Consider the following 20,284-nt stretch of genomic DNA (forward strand, 5'->3'; position numbering starts at 1 on the left):
TTTTTAGGAAAATCAATGTGAGTTTGAAAAAAAAAAAGTTTATGAATAGCAAGTTATAAATCAGTCTTAATTGGATTTCCTAGGTCTTCTGTCACACTGGCCAAAAAAATACAATGCATGTTAAAAAGAAATGTTTGTATAAGAACAAAAAGTGGTTTACTTTTAATTGGCTTGTAATGTCTTGCTTTGCTGAATCTCCCTCACAAATGGCTTGCTTGGATGCCAAGTCAATGTAGGTTTATTTACAAGAGTCAAGATATGGCATGAAAAATAGTCCCTGCTCAGCAGTACACAGACTTAATCCATGTCATTAATATGAGAACTGGAACGCTGATACTCGATTCATTCTGCTGGAGAGCCCTGTTGTCTCCATTCATTATCTTGGCTCGAACTCTTCATTCCAAAACCTGACTTTGCTCTGTTAGCACCCGTTTCCTGTCCAAGTCTTTCTCGGTCCAGCCCGGCTCGATGTCACATAACGAGACTGAATCTGAGGTGTGCACTTTACTACCAAATTACTGCAGATTTGAAATCCTGGACGGGATTATTTCAATATTTTTCCCTTCTGGAGTCTACTCCCTAATGGAGCTTTAAAGTCAACAGGCTGGAATCAGCATTACGGGTTTAAAAATCCCCCATTCATATTTAATGCCTGCAAGTTAAAGAGGCTTTTTAGCCAAAGAGTGCACTTAATCCCTGTTTTTAAAAGTGTCCTAAAAGTGGTCTGTCTTGTGTAATTCTTATTCTACTGTATTATGAATTGTGTGCTTTTATTGTTGTTCTGGTTTCGAGTGCACACCCATGCAGAGCAGCTGCAGCTCCAGATGTTTTTGTTTCAGGTTTTGAACTATGTACCACTTCATATTAATATGTTTCACATACAGGGCTCGAATGCACCGTTTCCCACGATATATGCAGTTTTCTTTTAATCAAGTTTTTAAATACATTTAAGTAACCGACGGTCATCATTAGTGTCTAAAAACAAACAGGAATTACTTTTATTTTTTATTGTCAATGCTGAGCATTTACTGGTTCTTCAATCTCAAATGTGTACATTTTGTCTTTTGGTGATGGATATTTTCCGCAACTTCCTGAAAATTGAAAGTGTATATTTATCATGCATTTTGTGAATTCACTTCCATTCCTTCCATTAGAGGACAGAAAGCCTTAAAAATCCACTTGGATTAGATTAGACTAGACTAGATTTTCCCGTGCAGTCGAGCGCATGTGAATTTGGGTGTTTGTACATGTAAGGGAGACAGTTGGTGCTGAAGGCCATACACCAACAAACGCTGTATGAGCAAATGTTAATGCAAGTCCTTACTCTGGCGTGTGTCGACCTTGATTGGAGAATCTGGGTTATAGAACAAATTGTTCGGAAGAGAAGAACAGAGTACGTGGGTGGCAGCACAAGTCCTTCCTTCTGTTGTGTCCTTGGGTGTTTGAACATGTTTACATCCTCCGTACGTGGATTCAAGATGTTCTAGGCAGGAGGAGGTTAATGGGAGACTTTGTGCTCCTGTAGAGATGGCAGCGTGGGTGTGTGGAGGCAATTTAGCCGGCTAACAGGAAGCGTGCTATGGGACCTTCCACCAGAACTCGGGCAGGCAGTGAGTGGGGCACAGGTCGCTGAACTGTACCACACCTCACTTTCCGCCTTGGAGCGCCTTTGCTCTGCTTATGATGCATTAGATTTCCCCCCACAGAATATTCATTTCCATACTGTGAAGCCAAGCTTTATTTTGACGTCAGTTGCTTGAGGTAATTCTCTTTGATCACTCTTCAATGTCAGCAGAGATCAAGAAAAAAATCGAGGCCGTGAACTAAGGCCAGAACCGTATCCAATTGCAACCATTAATCAGGGCTAAAAATAGCAGTTTTGACGCTACACTGAAGCAGTGCAATCCAGGGTGAATCTTTAAAAATATTGGAAGAATTTCCCCCCACGATCCATGAGAGGAAGCTCATAAAACTTAGTTTTATCTTTGCCTTTCAAGCAGTGATGTTTCACAGCTGAGAAAGGGCCAGTGTGCGCTTTGCCAAGGGCTGTTGGCGTGGGCAGTAAGTCCGTCATGTGAACGGCTACTGTAAAGATCAGTGGAGGGATAGTAGATTCTTAAATGCTTCCTTGTGTCCTCTCCTGTGTGAAAGGAGCCTCTCTTACCACTGCAGCTTTTTCTGAGTCCAGTCACACAAATTTGATTAGAGTGGTTTGCCCAAGGAGCTGCAGTGAGGCCCTTGTTCCCCTATTTGCCTCGGAGAAAGGTTCTGATCTGTGCAAGCAGCCTTTGAACCCGCCCCTACTTTTCTTTCCCTCTAACTTCATTTACCACAGTCTTGTAGTTTCTCCCCCCACTTCACCCATCCTCCCTGCCTGCCTGCAACTGCTCATCAGTTACCTACCTTTGGCTTCATCTAGTCATAGCAAGTGAGACAAATGACTGTTATAAATTACTGGAAACCGCTGCTTTGGTGTCATCTAAACTTAACCCCAGGACTGTGTAATGTTTCATACAATGGTTGGAGAGAAGACAGTACGTCCTTGTGGGAAAGGTAAATCTCAGAAATTGGTAGAAACGGAGCAACAGCCTAAATACATTTGTCATTCACTATCGACTAATCCAATAATAGCTTTTTCATAACTTTTGAGCCGTTATAAATGCAGGTGTACTGAATGTCTGGAAGCAGTACAGGTTGGATTTGGCATAAAAGTGTGTGTGGGGGTGGGAAAGGAATCAAACCAAGATAAAAAAATGTCTACACCAACCAATCCAGTGACTCATGGCGGTGGTGGAGTTGGTTGTTCACACCAGAAATTACAACTGGATTGGAAGGAAGCCGGTGGGCGGGGCATCGCAGCGGAAGATTTTGCCACAACCACAACCACACTTTCAGCTAGTTGTCTCCAGACACGTGTTCTCTTCATAAAGTGACAGCCTTGTCTTAACCCTGGTGTCAAAAAGGAAGCCGCACCGTTTGATTGTAGTTTTGTAGTTACATAATTCTTTATCAGATAGATACTGTGTTGAAGTGACGTCTGTGGAACTATCTTTCAATACATTTTTTGCCTGTTTGTCATCTCTCTTGCTACTACAAAAGCATGCTAGTTTTCACATAGTGTTTTGCTAACCTATATGTTTTTCAAAGTTGTAGCTAGCTGTGTTAATTCATGATTTGGATTGTTCTGGCATAAAGCATGCGCTAGTTATTGTTATGTAAATCTTACGTTTTGAGTCATTTTTTACCTGATGCAGATGAGGTTGTGTTTTCAACCACATGCTTTGCAATTTCAGAAACAAGAAGTGCTTCATTCAGCTCTTTGATACTCTTTCTATTTGCATATGACAAATTGGTTAAAAGGGTGTCTTTAAAGAGGGCAAATCAATAGTATTTGCCCTTTTGTTTTTAAATAGCTTATTTAAATTTAAAATAGATATATTCTAATGGGTGGATCACATTGTAGTACAAGTTTTTTTTTTTTTTTTTACCTCTTACGGTTATAATCTTTCTAAAAGAGCTAGTTGTGCAAACTGCTCAAAGTAAAAAGTTTGTAGATAGACTTTGGCTAATGTAATAACAACAGTTTTGTGCTTTACAAAGTGCATCTTTGTCTACCTTTTCTGCAGATGCCTCGCAGCTTTAAATGCCACACCAGGGCAACTGCCACTTTCATTATCCTGAGGCTGTGTGAAAGTGCGCACTCAGTTTCAGACATAGTAGGAAGGCATGTGTTTTCTGAAAGAGCTGTTACAGAAAGGTGCTCTTGTTCATTTCAAAAGCACCTCAGTATAGGCCTCGCAAAACACTGTGGCTTAATAAGTCATTCAATAAAGCTGTCCAGTTAACTTTTTATTGCCAGTCCAGACCTCAGCAGCGGTTGCTTTCGTGACTCACAACTTGAGAAACAAATGCAAGTTGCAGATTTTAGTCACTTTTGTTTTTTACGGTTAAGTTAGCACTACTCATACCAGCAACTCCCTAGTCATCTTGTTCAAGGAAGTTTCTCTGCAAGTGATTTGGTTTGTTGTGGCTGAGCCTGAGAGTTATGTCTTCCAGCCAAGGTCTTCATGGGTATCTGTTTCTGCAGATTTGGTCTAAACTTCCATTAGGACTAGAAGTAGCCCTCAGGTGGCTGATGTTTATCTAATTCATTCAAGGCAAGGGAAATAGTTCTGCTTCTTAAGAATATGTAGCTGAAGTACAAAGCAGGCTGGCTGTCAGTGTCTCCATAAATAGCCATTTCTTCCTTGATACGAGGGGCATCAAGTTGTAGTTTTGGCACAATATACCACATAATATATAGAACATAGTGCAGAGGTAAAAACCTTTAAAGCTAAAGTCCTTGTTCATCAGATGAGTCATGTCACATTCAGGGTCTCACTTGTCCCATTGACTTGTCCGGTGTCTGGTTTAGCTGCTTATGGACCCTCAAGGTCTTAGAAATAGGCTCTAACCAAGGGTGGAATTTCCGCCCAAAGGTAGTGTATCTGAAACTGAAAGACAGCATGTAATCAACCCCGATAAGCAGAGAAAGATGTTAAATCAAAAACAAAAGGATTAACTTGTCTACGTCAAATCTGTTTTTTCTTTTTCAGGTATAATAGTGTGATCAGCATCTAGGTATCGCCTCAAGTAATCTTTATGAGGCTTGCTTTGTTGTCGAGAAAGATCTGCACAGACTTTGTTCTGGTTGAGATAAATAAGAGCTCAGAGGCATGTTTAAATATGGCTTTTTCCCTTCAAAATGGATGTAATCTGGGGGGAGGGAAGACAGTTTGCTGATGGAGCAGATATGCTCAGGAGCAGGTTAGATGCAATCCATGCTGATGATCATGGGATCAGAGAGGGATGCAGCGTTCAGAAGTCTTTGATTATCAGCTGATGGGTCCTCAAGTGTCTGTTAGGTCCTCATCGAGAGCACACTGACGTAATGAATAAGGTGGAGTTATCTAGAGCTCATAGGCTTTGTCAAAGTGGTAACTGTGTAATGAGACGGTGCTGCATGGGATTAGCTCTCTTTAGGGAAAAAGAAAACAGGATTGAAGGATGAGATGAGAGGATGATTAAGTGTTGTTCTTGATGCCTTTCATTTATAGAAAAAACAGCATGAATAACAAACACAGAATGTGTTTGACGCACTTGCAAAACGTGTTGACATAATGGTGATTAGGAACATTATTTATCGAGAAGAATGCTCTGCACAATTTCCCAGAACCTTTTGACCAATAGCTAAAAAACTAAAAATATTCAGTAGCAAATTGAAGCTTGTTTTGCTTTAGAATCGGTTTGAATGGTTGATCTTAATTGCAAAATAAGTCCTTGAACCATCACAAAAAGCCCAAGGATTCTGCAGTTATGGAAAACCTAAAGACACAGAAAATCCACAAAAATATATATCTCAAGGACATGTGGGCAAAAACTGTATGAACACACTCAAGGTCGTTGTGGAGGATAGGCAGAAGGGGGTGGGGTGAGTGTCATTGTAGAACTCTTTCGTTTCTGCATGTGGAGCTGTGCAGTACAATTCCGCTGAAGGTGAATGGCATTCACGACAGTAACCGTGGCGATTGATGGCCCGTCCTCCATCCTCTACCAGGACCAGTATCCCCAAGAGTCCCACGTGGGAAAGGCTTCTTTTTTTGTTGCTTTTTTTTTATTGCACCTGGGAGATGCATTAAGGGCCCAATGAACTTTGACCTTGGGCTTGATCCCCCTGGCAACGCAGGACACCAACAATCGTTACGCTTTAAGAGAGCTCGGCTGCAATCCCTTAAACTCTCATAAATGCTTGAATGTATTTCATTCAAAAGACTTGAGTTTGTGGGACCTTGTAAAGTACGGGAGCACTTTCACTGATGTATATGTGATAAATGAGAATCGTCCGTTCATGAAAATAGTTCAGCTGTGTGCTCTTATCAGTGAGTTTTGCTATAATGGCAATTTACACATCTTTGTTTCATTAGAGCCTTGTCATTAGGCCTATTTTTATTAGCCTTATATCAATAAAAACCCTTCTTTCATTAGTGGACCGTCTCAAAGGCTCGCCTTCATTAGCACAAGGTTGTAAATGCTAGATGCGTTTTCATTAGCAGCCTATCTTTAATGAGGAAAGCCTGAGCGTGTTTACATTGCTCTGATCCGCCGTGATCGTTGGTAAGGATAATCCTGATTGGCTGTTGGTGGGGGGAACGTTCGAGCCTGTCCCCCGAAGATTGGATCATACAGTTATTAAAGCCAATGAGATCTATGCTGCTTAGAAGTGAAGCGCAAGATCAAACACTTCTGTAATCAAGGTCCTGCTAAAGTATAGGGGCCAAGACATATTGATGAAGTATGATGGAGGAGTTTTAATGACAAGACATGTACCAACCTTAGTATTCATGACAGCAGATCCTCAACCTGCACACACACGTCCGAGCTACCGCCGCACTTTCATCATTTACTTCAAGGCCTGAAAAGTATACCCTTCACTGAAAATGATCAATGATGCCAACAGGCAAAAAAAACACGAACATGCCCTCAACTTTATAGTCTCTCAAATATTTCAACCAATGTCATATAATATTTGTTTATTTGATGGTTTTAGTTAGAATTCTCTAATTTGTAGTTTATAGATCAGTGTGTTTGTATTGAAAATAACAAAGGATAAAGTTTCTTTTTCAGGGTTATACTAATATGTTCCATTCTCTAGCTCTGTCTTAAAGCGCTTAGGTAAAACTCCAAGTGTTTGAACACCATACTTCAGCATTACTCCGTCCCGTGGGAACATTATTCTATAGTGCAAGACTTTCAGTATCGGGCAGCTGCTGTCTGCTTAGTTTACTCTTGATTTTGGAAAAGTACAACTTGACTTGGAGCCCGGGCTCAAGTGTTCCTTCCTTAATGTTCACTGACATAGCTCAGAGCTCTATACCATGTGTCATTGTTTGCCCTTCGACCTCTTTATACAACCAGGAATGTGCTGGATTGTTGTAGATGGAGCAAGACTTTTTTCAATCAAAATTTTACAAGATTCTTCTAAAGTTACTTCCAAAAGTGCATGCACTTCATCCATCCATCCAAGAGTGAAAAAAACCTTTTACACCAAAATCCTCATATAGGAGAACTACTTTTGTTTTTTTGGTAGAAAATAGTTCACAGTGACACTTCAGTGATAGCCTTTGCATTGTTTTCTACATTTCGTAACTTCTCTGTTTTGAATACAACAAAGCACCATTAGAGGGCCAGTTCGCCGATTTTTAACCTCAGTCCTATCATGCTATTATGGGGAGTTAATGCCATTATGGTAGAAATAAAATGCAGTTTGTCTCTGTGCCTTTGGAGGACGCTGTCCGCTTCTCCAATGGGCCCTGGAAATCCTCCGCCAGACTACGTAAAACGCGTCATCTGGCGGAGGCCAGGGAGCTTTCTAAACTACACTTCCTCAATCTAGGACACCCGCCTCAGATGTCATGTCTCGTTCAAAACCGTCAGGTTTGAAATGTAGACTGCAGACCTGAACATTTTTTCGACGATCCACCGGTATATTCTCGTCGTATTCCGGATTCTGTACTGCTCTAAACCAGTGGCTGCAGTGAAACGGTAGAATATAATTCCAGTGTCTCTCGCTGGGCCATTCCTTTCAGAGGGAGGGGCACAATGCATGCTGGGTATTGAAGGAATTGAGGCAAAACCACAAGCTGTTTGCACAACTTTCTCCACAGCTATGGTGTCAATTTCAAATATTCTATCGATTACAGAGAACACCAGCTTTAACTGACTGTGGCCTTTTCCAGGGGGCGAATTGCTCCTTTAAATATCCTTATGAGCATTAGTTTAGTCTTTCTTTTGTAGTTTACAATAACATACAGGATGCTTTATCTATCATTTCTACATTTTGTCTGAAGACATGAAAGTTAATAATGTGACTTTTTACTTTTTGCTGTATTGTTTGAGATAGGCGCCGTTTATTTATGCATATAAATGATATGTTTGTGTGTATATTAATTTGTTTATAATTATATGTTATTTCTATGCCAGACAAATTCATTTAACAACTTCATTGGTTCCGTCTTTAACAAGGCTTTTCAGTTCTTGTGTTTGGATAAAGTGGGACAGATATCTTCACATCTTGGCTTATTGTACTGCAGTGATCTCAATAGATCGATTGCTCCCATACTAAGTGAAAAAACATGTATTACATTTGTACTATTGGTAAACTAATCTTGCAATATTGACAACAAATTTACGACCTATTCAGACCTTAATCACACACACACAGTCTTGACTCCAGTACAGTCATGTCTTAAGCTTTTATTTTGTTGAATCATTTTACTCCAGCTCTTTGAACATGCCGTTCCTCTTAATCACACCCATAAAAGCATGCTGTAGAGTCTCTGCTCTTGTTTTCAGTTGACATTTGAAACATCTGACAACAATAATAGCATTATTCTGCTAAGCAAACAATTAGATCAATTGTTTGAGGAGAAACATGTTTACTTCTAGTTTGATGACAGTCAAAATGCCCTCTTGGTCTGTTTTATTTAACTCATGATATTCAGGAAGATCCCCGCCTGTCTGTCTTTTCTCTCTCTGGTCCAAACTTGCTTTGCCCCGTCAGTCCGTTATACTAATAGAAGCTTTGCACAAACTCACACTTGCACACCATTATAAGCATAACGTATCAGCAACCCAGACAGCTTATCATGGGGAACTAATTCAATATCCCTTTGCCTGTTTTAAATGTCATTCTCTGAGCTCATCCGGAGTGACATGTTTTTCATGGTGGCAATAAAGGGGCTTTATTGGGCTCAGAACTCAGTGAAGAGGGGGGGCTCCCGCGGCTGCTTTTCTTGATGTTTGCCAGAAATCTAAAGGTCCTCATGAGAATGAATAAAGTTCGGATTTGCAATGATCTGCCGATGCCAATGTGATCTGCATGAGCTACCAAGCCGGTGAAGACAGAGAATCCTCCTTTAAGTAGAGAAAAGTAAAGTTCACACACAAGTTTCTGCTTGGAAGCCACAGTGTCAATCATGAAATGAAATGTCACTCATATGCTGCGAGAAGTCTACAGTTTTTAGGGGATTATTAGTGTCAGGGTTAGTTAGGGTCAGAGTTTTGCACAGATTTGAAAGCTATTGTTTTATTTACGAAGAATTGGTTCCAACTTTCTCTTGAATTTACTTATTTTTTACAGTCTCCTCCAAATTTGAATACAAGTGGTAATATTCTGTAGTTTAATTTGATGCTCTTCATCTTCCTCATTGCTGGATAATGTCAGTGACGGGTGACTGCTGGTCGGGGGGAGGGAGCTTCTCAGTTGCTTCATTGTGCCGGATAATGACTTCCCTATTGAAAATGACCTCTTTGACCCCAGAGACAGACAGTAAGGCGGCCTCGTCCTGTGCCTCAAGGCAACTCGGCCTTGTCTGGCATTTTGCCTGCACGGAACCGCTAACATCAGCCCCAGTGCATGACCACTTTGCTTTCCTCCAGGCCAGCAGTATACGCTGTATTCTCGCAGGCTCCGTCTACTGTCTGGAGCCCTTGCCCCTGGGTGCAGACACAGAGCTGATATAAGCAGTGAGCCAGGGAGGTGCAACCAGTAAGAGGTTACGGTGAGGGCCAGCAAGCTACGGAGCTGTAAATGTGAGAGGTTGGCAGGGTCTTATCATGGCGCATAACATATAAATATATCTTTTTACCCCATTTGCTCCATGAGCCTCAAACAAACAGCCCCTAAAGGCAAGGTCTCAATTTTGGCATTTGTCTTTTTTAAGCTAGGGCCTTTGTTATTCCATTGTTGTTTGCTCAAAGAAGTTCATTCTATTATCTACGAGATGCTCTATGTCTTATTCATGTCTTATTCTTCTTCATCTCTGTGATTACAGGGTTCCTGAAGCCCCAGTGCTCTTTGGCCCCTCCGATGCAGCGAGGTCGCTCAGGAGAGGCTTGTTCCTGTTTCAGTGGCATGTGTCACCTACATCAGCGTCGCCTCTCAACAGGTAACACTCACTGTGTAAACAAATCTGCTTCTATTTGGGTACTTTTTAGTCCTTGGGTAAAATGCATGGAAAGCATCGGGAAATTTGGTATAATTGTGTACTCCAATTAAAAAAGTGGGCAGGTTTGCAGGTTGCATCAATATATATTATGTTTTATCTCATGACCTGATGCACCAAATAAGACTGATCTTCTAATCCTCAAAAATATTATCTCATAGAGACCACTATGAAGTATTAAAGATTTTTTTTATTAGTTTAAATTGAGTTATTGCTTGTTTTAACACACGTAAAACTCCGCCCCTGGTCAGAGACGTGCATTTGGACCTCTTTGTACTCAGTGCTGATTTTTATCCTTAATGGTGTCTTTGAATGTGGAGTCCCAGAGATGGACAAGTTAACAGAGGTCCTCTGAGCTCGACCCAAGCCCCCCTCCTCCCCAAATCACATGCAAGCGAGCGTCTGACATCAGTGCATATTCTGTAGTGAACTGCCTGGTATGTGTCCAGTGAATAGGGGAGAGAGCTGTGCAGAACATGTGGTTCATGCTGATACATTTATCACTCCATCCCTATGGCTCGCTCCGTCTGCAGTGTCAGTGCTGCGACCAGCTGAGCTGCCTGTCATGTGAAGGAAGCGTGACTTGTTTGGCAGGACTAAGTCACATAAACACATAAACAGCTCCGCTAGAGCAGCTGTTTCATTCAATTCAGTCCCAGTTTGGGATTTCTGTGCTTGACCTTGACCTCTCAGTACTTTGTGGAAATAGACGTACTTACATTCAGGCTTATTGTAACATTTTGTATTATTTCTGAAAGATGGTTCTGAAAGATTTATTGCTGAATTTAGCTCAGGGTTTAGTATTTTCATTCCATTTCCCACTCTACTACAAATTAATCAGACTCTGTTACGGTTTTCTTGATTTAATTTATTTCCAAACTACTTGAAGTGCTCTTAGCTACATAAGTGTAATTTGCTCAGTGAAGTGGTTCATTGGATTTGAAAAGGTAGTTGTATTTATTATTAAATGTACTTATGAATACATCTACAAGTGGTCATGAAATTGTGTAGTGTCTCTTAAACCAGGACAAATTAGGGACAACACTTAGGGGGGGAATTCACTAAGAATGAATTGCAGCTGCTGATAAATAGCTCCATAAATTGCGTATCACTTGCACCCAGCACCGGAGCACAGAGATGCTGTTTGCTCTGCAGCGCACTTTGGGGTGCATTCAACCCTCTGCGTGTGCTTGGAGATCGAAGCGGAGTCTTTTTGTGTCATTTACGCAGGTTTTACAGGCGCAACAGCCGCGCAATCCTGTAGTGAATTCCCCCCTTCATGTTCAAATGTTCAAGATACTTGCATGAAACTGCATCATGTATTCAGCAAAGATACGCTGTTCCTCTTAAGCGCAATACAACCAAATTATTATACGTTGAAGATAACAAAGAAAATGACAATCTTTTCAATCTAAAGGATAGCACAATCTGAATTTGAGAATCAAAGCATCTTTCTTTATAGTCTGCATCAAATCTGCCCTGAGGTCTCTGCATAATTGAAATAATTCCATTATATCTGACGAAAGAGCTACGGAAAAAAACAAAAAAATAGAATGAAAGTTCTTCAGAATCAGAAACATGGTTGTCCTTAATAACCTTGAGAGAAGTTATAACATTTTCAGTTAGCGCTACCATTCTGTAGCTGGAAAATGGAACAAGTTGAAGGCAGGGCACTGACCCTGAACCCTGACGTTCCTACAGAAATAACAATCTGAATATTTTTCTAACAATTTATAAGAAACTGTTATTTCTAACTGAGTTTTAGTCCTCTTAAACGCAAATAGAAAATCATGTCTCTATAGAAGACGAAGGTTTTTTTTTTATCTCAGTGGAGACATTATAAGACCCCACTACCCTCTCTTTCACAGGCACATACTTTTTCAAAGGCAAGTTTCAGCACGATCGTTGAGGTGCGCAGATTTTTCCACCAACCTCACCCCCATGTATGTGTGTTTTACCAAACTATCCTGATTGATTGCAACATTTTTTGCTGTCACAGCCTGCAGAAAAGGGTGGACATGTTTCTTGTATAATTAGGAGCATCTGGATTAGAAGTGTAGTCATGTTGAAGTATGTCAAAGGTTTTTCCCTCTTTGTGTTGTGGCTATTTTAAGACCTAGAGCACACTAGGATGCGAGGAGCAGTGGGTTATTTTGTCTACTTCAGATTCAGGGGCAAAGGGAAAGGAGAGGAGGAGTAAAAGTGTTGGAAAAGGGAGATTTGTGTATTTTCTTTGTTGCTTTTTCACCAGAAGAGATGTTAAAGCAATTCTGTGGTTTGTTAAATGCTTCCTGAGCAGCAAAGAGCAGAATGTGCTGTTAAGTCATAGCAGCAGAGATTGAACAGCCGCTCTGGAGTCTAAAGTTTATAGAGCCTGTAATAATCATGGGTCTAATTATGGAACGTGTTACTATAAATCCACCCGTGTCCCCAGATTGTGTGATTGTCCTCCAATCTCGTCGTTCCAGCGGCCCGTCTTTGGCCACAATGACAAGCTGCTGAGGAAGATGCGGGGCGTGTAGCGGTGACCGAGCAGGAGGTTTCTGGGAAGGCTTGCGAACCTCGCCCGGGGAGCCGTATTCAGCAGCGATCTGCTGAACTCCAGGCCGCACACTGATGTGGCCAGGCTCCGGTTTCAGCGGTTTTATATTGTTTGGGCTTTTCAAAAACAAACCCTTACTGGAAAGAGGCTGTGAGAAAGGGACTGTGAGAAACGTGGTGTCCCGGACAGCGTTTTTCCGCAGAATCATTTAAAAAAAGCGATGATTACTTTTTTTTTATGAGAACAAGAAGTCATGATGGGAAAAACGTTTTTGCTTTTTTCGATTTGTGGTGTATGAGGTGAGAGAGAGGGAAAGCATAAAAGAGGGACGGCATTGAAAACAGGGCTTTTTGAAAGGGCCCTCACAATGCAGGCCTTGTGCTGTGATTTGGTCTGTCCTCACAGAGCTGAGCAGAGGAATGGAAAAGATTATCCGCAGGAATGTCTGGGGTGCCCTCAAACGGAGCGGGCCGCGTGACTGGCCAATGAGAGAGAGGCCTGCAGAGCGGCGGGCTAATTTTTTCCTGATGAACTCAGCCGCCTGCTCCACAATGCAGTCTGATTGCCAGGGCTGAACCCCACATATGGTCTGTGTTTGGAGGGTCCAAATGACAGGACCAATTCTGCCTGGAGAGAAAAGGGGATGGGGGTGTTGGACGTAGATTGCTATTACCGGCTCCCCCTCTTTTTTGATTTCATGAGCGCTGGATGTGGCTTTGTTGAGCGCTGTACCGCCTTTAGCTTCACACTACCTGCTGAGATAAACCCACCTGGTGTACTGTAAGCTTTTAATTCATCAGTCTTTATTGATAGTGTTTTGTTCAAATAACAAGCAATTATGCTGCAAGCCAAGCCACATTAGCGTTCTCAACAGTCCACTTCATTACAGCGCCTCAGAATTATCTCACTGCCTTGCAAATCCTGCCAGTTCATTTGGATCCCATTTACTTGGAGCACTTGGAAAGAGGCTTCATTGCCCCTCCACCTAGAGCCGGGCCAGAGTAAACTGCAGGGAAATGCAAGTGACACAGCTCCAGCTCCGTGCAAGGAATGTGTGTGTGCGCGTGTGTGTACGCACTCATTGTTTTTCTGTGTGGTGCTTTTTAGCATCAGCGCGGCAGTAAAAAGCCATGTGGTGGGCCTCTGGAGCGAGGCAGCATGTGTTTGTAGACCTTGTGGTCACACAGCAGGGTTCGAGACCAGAGGTTGGGTTGGGGAGACGAAGGAGGCTAAAGAGAGAGAGAGAGGAATAGGGGGGTAGTGGTGGTGGTGGGGTTAAAGTGGCTCCCAGCTTCTTCACATTTCCCATCTCGGGGTCCTGCAGAGGTGAGGAGGGTCACAGAGAGGGAGCTCGTTAGCCTCAGCGTGCTACGTGCTCCCCACGCTCTAATTGGCTGGCCGGAGTCAGTGCTCTCCCCCGCTGCTTCCTGTTAGGTCAGGAGCCAGAGGGGCCGGAGGACGCCAAGCTGCAGATTATGGGCCGTGGCCCCCATTCAGCAGGACTCATACAACAAGTTCTTTTTTTAATACACAAAATGTAATCTATCCAGACTCATCTGAAGCAGCAACCAGCCAATTCCTGCCTTTTTTTTTTTAGTGGTGAGGGGTTTTACTAGCGAATGACTGGAGTTTGTCATAACTGGGATAAGAACTGTCAAACTGTTGGGCTAATTGGCTCTTATGATTTATACCAAACTTGCTCATGTTTCAAAGATAAATAAACTTCTGAAGCTACGTTGTAAAATGATTTTTAAGATTTTGAAGGGGGAGATTTTCACGTCTCTTGTATTGTAAACATTAGAGCAGTGATAGTGTGCAAAAATCTGGTCATTATTCTGCTGAATCACAAAATAGGGAGGCTCACTGTTGAGAAATCAGTCTAATTGAAAATAACTATGTGGCAGCTTATTTACAGATCTTAACAGCTGTTGTCACTTGGTGTTAAATAGCAGACAAAGAACATGTTCTGGTTTCCATTTGAACTACGCTTGTAGTCCAAGTAATATTGACCAAGCGCAGGCTGCGGCATATGCAGGAAAAACTGTCCGTATGGAGAGCAAAAGCAGGTGGAATGTAATGATGTAATGCCATCCCGGCTCCCATAAGCATCATCTGACGATGATTTAGCTTCTTATTAATCTCTATAAACAGACATCCGCATGTAAGTTCAGTTAACAATCTGTTCTAGTTCTAAAATTTAACTTGAGATTAATTCCCTTGACGCTGTGTCGCGAAAGCCGTTCTTCTTCCTCGAATGCATCAGATCGATCCGACATCCGTTCAACAATCGAGCATTTAAAAAGTAATTTTCTTCTCCTCTTGAGGACAAACCTGACAAAGCTTGGAGTTTTACTTCTCCCAAATCTGCATCATGATGTTGAAATGTCGGTAAAGGTAAGACCCGTTAATAAGTAAAGTTAAGTAAATCACAAGTAAACGTTTTCTCTTTTTGCAACAATGCAGCACGCGGAAAAGGAGTTGTTTATCGCTTACCGCTGGCACGTTCACCGGTGTCCCCAGAGGCTATATCGTCTCAGACTATAGCCGATGGGATCCAAGATTGAGCTTTGAGCTACCATGACCTGGATGACTGAGAACCTTCACAGACATGTAACCAACAGTTGCTTGTTTACACACTCAACAGACCTTGAAAAACTAGCATTCAACAAATGGTTCATGAGAATTGTGGGAACAGTAAAGTCCAGGAGGTCATGTCTGTTATTACAAAAAGTATTGATCAGTTCAACTTAAAACACTCTGATAGACTTGAATGGTCAGACAGATTTCCATGTTTTCTAAAATTATAATAACAATTTTTTTTAAAACGCTATCATATTCCTTTTAATCTAATGAATACTCACGATAGCTGTCCATCATGTCTGCCAATGGGATTCCCTAAAGTTACATGGCCTCTAATGGCCGGCTGCCACGGCAACAGCAGCTAGGAAACATCCTCAGAGACAGAGGTCTCCATGCTGGCACAGAGTGACGGCAGCCATCCACGGCAGGTCACCAGAAATCAGAGCGACTAAGCCTTTGATAACTCTCTGATCCTATAATCCCACAGCAGCACCATCAGAGTGAAATGCTATCTCATTGTTACAGCTCAAACTCAGCAGAGAGCAAAGGCGAGCAGGCAGCCAGGGACACAGGGGACAAACAGGAAGTGGTCGTATCCCTGCTATCATGCTTGTCATCTACACAGAGTAGTTGGGGCTGGTACAGCTCAGGGTGAAAGTTGAACTTGAATTTTTGACTGAGCTCAAACTCTCAAAGGCTATCATGATGAGTTTAAACTTGAATCACGGTGGTGCAAAGGAAACAACATTTAAATTTAAATTATCAGGAGTACAGCATAATTGAATGCATAATGAATTTTTTAGGGGAATAAGAATTTATCCATTGTTCCTTCTTCTTTTTAAATCTGAGAGAGCTCTTTGTATTTTCGAAGCAGTAAAAACAGTCATTTTTGTTTTCAATTAATTTTCTCAGTTATATTTAGCTTGTCGATAATGTATTCTCTCAGAGGCAGTTTACGCAGATGAGGTGAAATTTCTGTCTGCCACAGATTCCAGTTCTCCTCGGAGTTGATCCTGACCCGTGGTGAGGTTTACAGTGCAGCGTGTGAGGCTTTGCAACAGCAAAGGGGGGAAAAAAAGAGAAAAGAAACCCTGAATTTTTTATTAAAATCAATTAAACATGAATAAGCAAGATCTCATTCTTCAGGCCCCCTGTTGCCTAACACAGAACAGTATGTTAATCACAGAGTAGCACATTGGGTATGCAGCTGAAATATATGGGCAAATTAACGAGTGGCATGAATACAAATGAATATTTACATCTTAACCCAGATATCTCAGTCCTGATTCAATCCATGCAATGGCCAGCTGCACACATCAGAGACTGGACTGCTAAAGCCCGATACTGGGTGCCATGTTTATATCATAGAGGGTGACTAAGTGTTGGGGGCACTGTCCTCTTTTAACCACAGATAAACATTGGAGGATTGGGATTCTGAAGAATTATGTGTGCAACATTTACAAAAGAACAGTTGGCTCATGACACACTGCACTCCGCTGTGCAAACAAACCGTGGTGAATGTGTTCTTGTGCAGAAAAGCAAACCGCAGTAAGGGATAGATTATATAAATACAATGAAGAAAAAAATTATTTACTCTGAGTACAAAAGCTGCAGTTTCTGTTGTGATAGATGGACCTGATGAAAAACAAAAGTACAAAGTAAGACGTGATATTAAGGAAATGCAATCAGTTATGGTGCCTGTTTTGTTTTCCCTCTTTTCACTGAAATGATGGAGAGTCCAAAAGGTTTGTGTTAAACATCTGGATCAGCTAACAGCAGCAGATATTTGGACAAGGCCAAACCAAGGGAACAGGCCAATTTCCTATGATTTATTTATCAAGTCTTATTTTCTCTCAGACCATGTGTATGCGCTGCCTGCAACATTCAACACTGCTTTGGTAAGCATGAAAAATGACAACACAAGAATGCAAAAATGGTTTTCCTTGGCTGTAGGAACTTGTAGCGTCACTTTTGCATTTGGACATTGGGTTACATCGGGCTGCCCCCTAAAAGACAATGAAAAGACACATCGAATCATAAGTAGGGAAAATTCCAAGTTGCATTTGGACGGTCAAAAGTTTGCTTTTTTTCTTTTACACTTTTTTACACAGAGCAATGCAATAGCAACTGTGGGTTGTGGAATTTACAGAAGGTGTCTCAATATCACCCTTTGTTGTTCATCTTTAACGAGGTTTTTCAGATCTGGTAATTAAACCAATAAAAAAATGTCCAAACCAGTTATTGGTTAAAGATCTGTCTCTCCAAAGCCCCTCAGCAGAGCTGCGAGCAGAGCTGCTGCTAACCATAGCTCACTGTTCCTCTTAGGGCTGTGACTGTAACCTCATGGCCGCGATTCTGCAGTTACGGGACGCCAACCGCGGGATGGACACAGTGACCATCATCACTTGGGGTGGGACAAAATATTGATATCGCAATGTATTGTCACCCCGACTGGTGTGATACAATTATCATATTGCTGGCGCCATATATCGAGATTTTAATTTAGCACTCTAAACAGATCTCCCTGCCAATTTAAGTCACCGCATCATTGCTTATCTCACCCAATTGCGGTGAATAAAACATTAATTCTGCACTGCACCTTTTTAGGGGCTCTTTGTATTCTTTTGTTAATCAGATATCGTGATGTATCATTATATGATTGTCTTCCAATATATCAATTATCGCAGAATCGCTGAATCGTGATATTATCGTACTTACGGCCATGTGCGTGCTAGGTACGTGTCCAGCGTCTATGCCGCATTAAAATCCAAAGGGACGCAATAAACTCACTATCCATATGTCCCAGGGACACACCTCATCTTTCCCATACAGAACGATACATTGTGAACAACAAACTCGTTTTAAAAATCACTGTAATCAGCAAAAGAAACCTGGCAGAGCTACGCTGTTTCAACCCTCTGTGCATCTAATCGCCACAGACAAGCCTGTGTGCAGTCTCTCGACATGCTATTTTAGCCGCGACAACAACAACTAGCCCGTCACCACGGATTTCATTTCAACAGTTCAGAAACTTCACCACTCATGCGGTGTTCACTCATGTCGTGGATGGTTATCCGTCTGGAGGACGCACTGTAGTGAAAAAAAAATACTCCAGCAGCGGGCTGAGGCAGCGGTTAACCGCCAAACCGCAAGGGGGCGTTAGTGTTTCACTGTGGTTAGAAAAATTCAGCACGGTCACAGCCCAAGGAAATCTTTCTTCCATTTAACTTCCAGTTTTAAACGACAGTAATGTAAGAAAGGTGTCTGTTGGAAATGTTTCTATTTTGGCTGACAGCTGGCACTTCTGGAGAACTCTAATTAGCGTGCTTCTTAAAGGTAAAACATGAGACTCATGAAGGCTCATATGGGACTTTGGTGTGACGCTGAACTGAAAAAAAAAGTCTAATACGGCCCTGCTTAGTTTCAATGTATTATGTTATCTCCCTCTTAGCCTTCATGGAAATCAACATAATGTTGCGGCAGAGTTTCTCCATGTCCATCTCAGTCCACTCTGTTTGTGCACTGGCCTGTGTGTTAAGTAGGTGGTAAGAGAGCTCAGGTGTCCTTTTAGAGACGACTGGGAGCTTGATGCTGTCATCAGTGGTTCTGGCTGTTCCTCTTCTCACTATGGTCAGTTGCTTCTGTCCTCGTCGATGGGAATTTGAAGGGCAACGACAGCCACAGATCATCAGGCCGGGTGCATCTGTCTCACCCCTGAATGAGGAGAGGCAGAGGAGAGAGAGAGAGAGGCTGAGAGTCAGGGATGTTTGGGCAGGGAGAGAAATGGGTGAGGAGTAAACAGAGGAGAGAGGAGGGAGGGGGGCTGTCGGTATTTTGATGCTAAAGTGATTCGACACGCTTGGCATTATAGCCAGCATGGCGATGGGGGAAGGTAGAGGTAGCACGACTGAGGGCTTGATCCGAATGTCATATAAGCCGATGAAGTGGAAGGTCAGACACGAAGCACCTGCCACACAGGCTACGCCCTTGTGACTCTGCAAAGGACAAACCAAGAAATGAGGATTTGTTAGGGTGGAAGGTGGTCGAAGGCAGCCCTGACCTCCCAATGTCACATGTCTCAGCTGCACAGCAACAGGCCCATCCGAGTGTGCTAATGCAGACCAGTACATGCTGGGATGTGAGAGGTGGAAGTGTTTTCAACTCCCCAGTGCTTTCTTCTCAGAGAGCTACTTCTTGAGGTGCCTGGAGAAACAGAAGCAGGGGTAGTGATGCTAATGCAGTTTAATGGAAATATCTTGTTGGGACTCTGTGTTGGTCTGAGGGGCTGACGGCCCTGGAGGAGAAGCCTGTGGCAGCTGTGGCGACACTAAAGCTTTAGCCCCTAGTTTAACAAACAAACAGGACAACATCGAGATGCAGGAAGTCCAAGTGAGCACCTTAGCGGTTGTTTGGTAGGAGCATTACTTCTGTACAGCGACAGTTTACCCAGATTATTCAACACACTATATTTGGAGGTAGGGCTACCAACCCAAGGAGCTAAGACAGAAATACCGGGAGCTGCAGAGCCGGTAGGAGGGCGATGGTTAAGGTGATGTCCATTTGTGTAACCACAGCGTTAACCAGCAAGGTGCCGCTGTTAACAGGAATACTCTCACTTATAAGCCACCCTGCATAACGGAGCCTCGATTATCCCGCCAACATTATCTGTGACGTCAGTAGCTCTGTTATGTGAGATGTAAACTGATGGATGTATGTGATGGACACTTTTTTTGCATTCAGCTTTATTTTCTCATCCAAAAATGTTTGGCTTAACAAGGGTTTTTATAGGAACCTGATCATCCGACTGATCAACAGGTACCTTGTAGGTAGTGAGTACAATATCACGATTACATAACTATGAAAATAAGAAATGGAATAAGCCTTTCACTCAGCCATACTCTTGCCCTCCCTTGCCCATGGGCTCCATGCCCAGGGAAACCCGGGCATTGGGAACTGTTGCAGAAAAGTTGACCTTTAGTGTCTTCCCATGCAGGCCTCACAGTCAATGGGTCTGTGTGATGGAAGAGTGCACCAAACGCCACAGGGGCATCATGTCCACAAGTCCATTACAGTCAGTGACATTGAGCTAATTGACTTATTTTGTTGTGCAGCAGTGGTG

General features: G+C 42.4%; 1 protein-coding gene across 1 annotated transcript in view; it reads left to right on the forward strand.

Moving 5' to 3' along the window:
* The window catches only part of rxraa (retinoid X receptor, alpha a), a 115,200-nt gene that overhangs the window by 19,529 nt on the left and 75,387 nt on the right, over window positions 1-20,284 (forward strand). The window contains exon 2 of the mRNA XM_069677160.1: window positions 9,873-9,986. Within this exon, the coding sequence (XP_069533261.1) occupies window positions 9,873-9,986 (114 nt within the window). The remainder of the gene's footprint in view (window positions 1-9,872; window positions 9,987-20,284) is intronic.

The sequence above is a fragment of the Semicossyphus pulcher genome, unplaced genomic scaffold, assembly GCF_022749685.1.
Source record: "Semicossyphus pulcher isolate SPU_LCO1_2020_fin unplaced genomic scaffold, fSemPul1.0.p SCAF_28, whole genome shotgun sequence".
Taxonomy (NCBI): domain Eukaryota; kingdom Metazoa; phylum Chordata; class Actinopteri; order Labriformes; family Labridae; genus Semicossyphus; species Semicossyphus pulcher.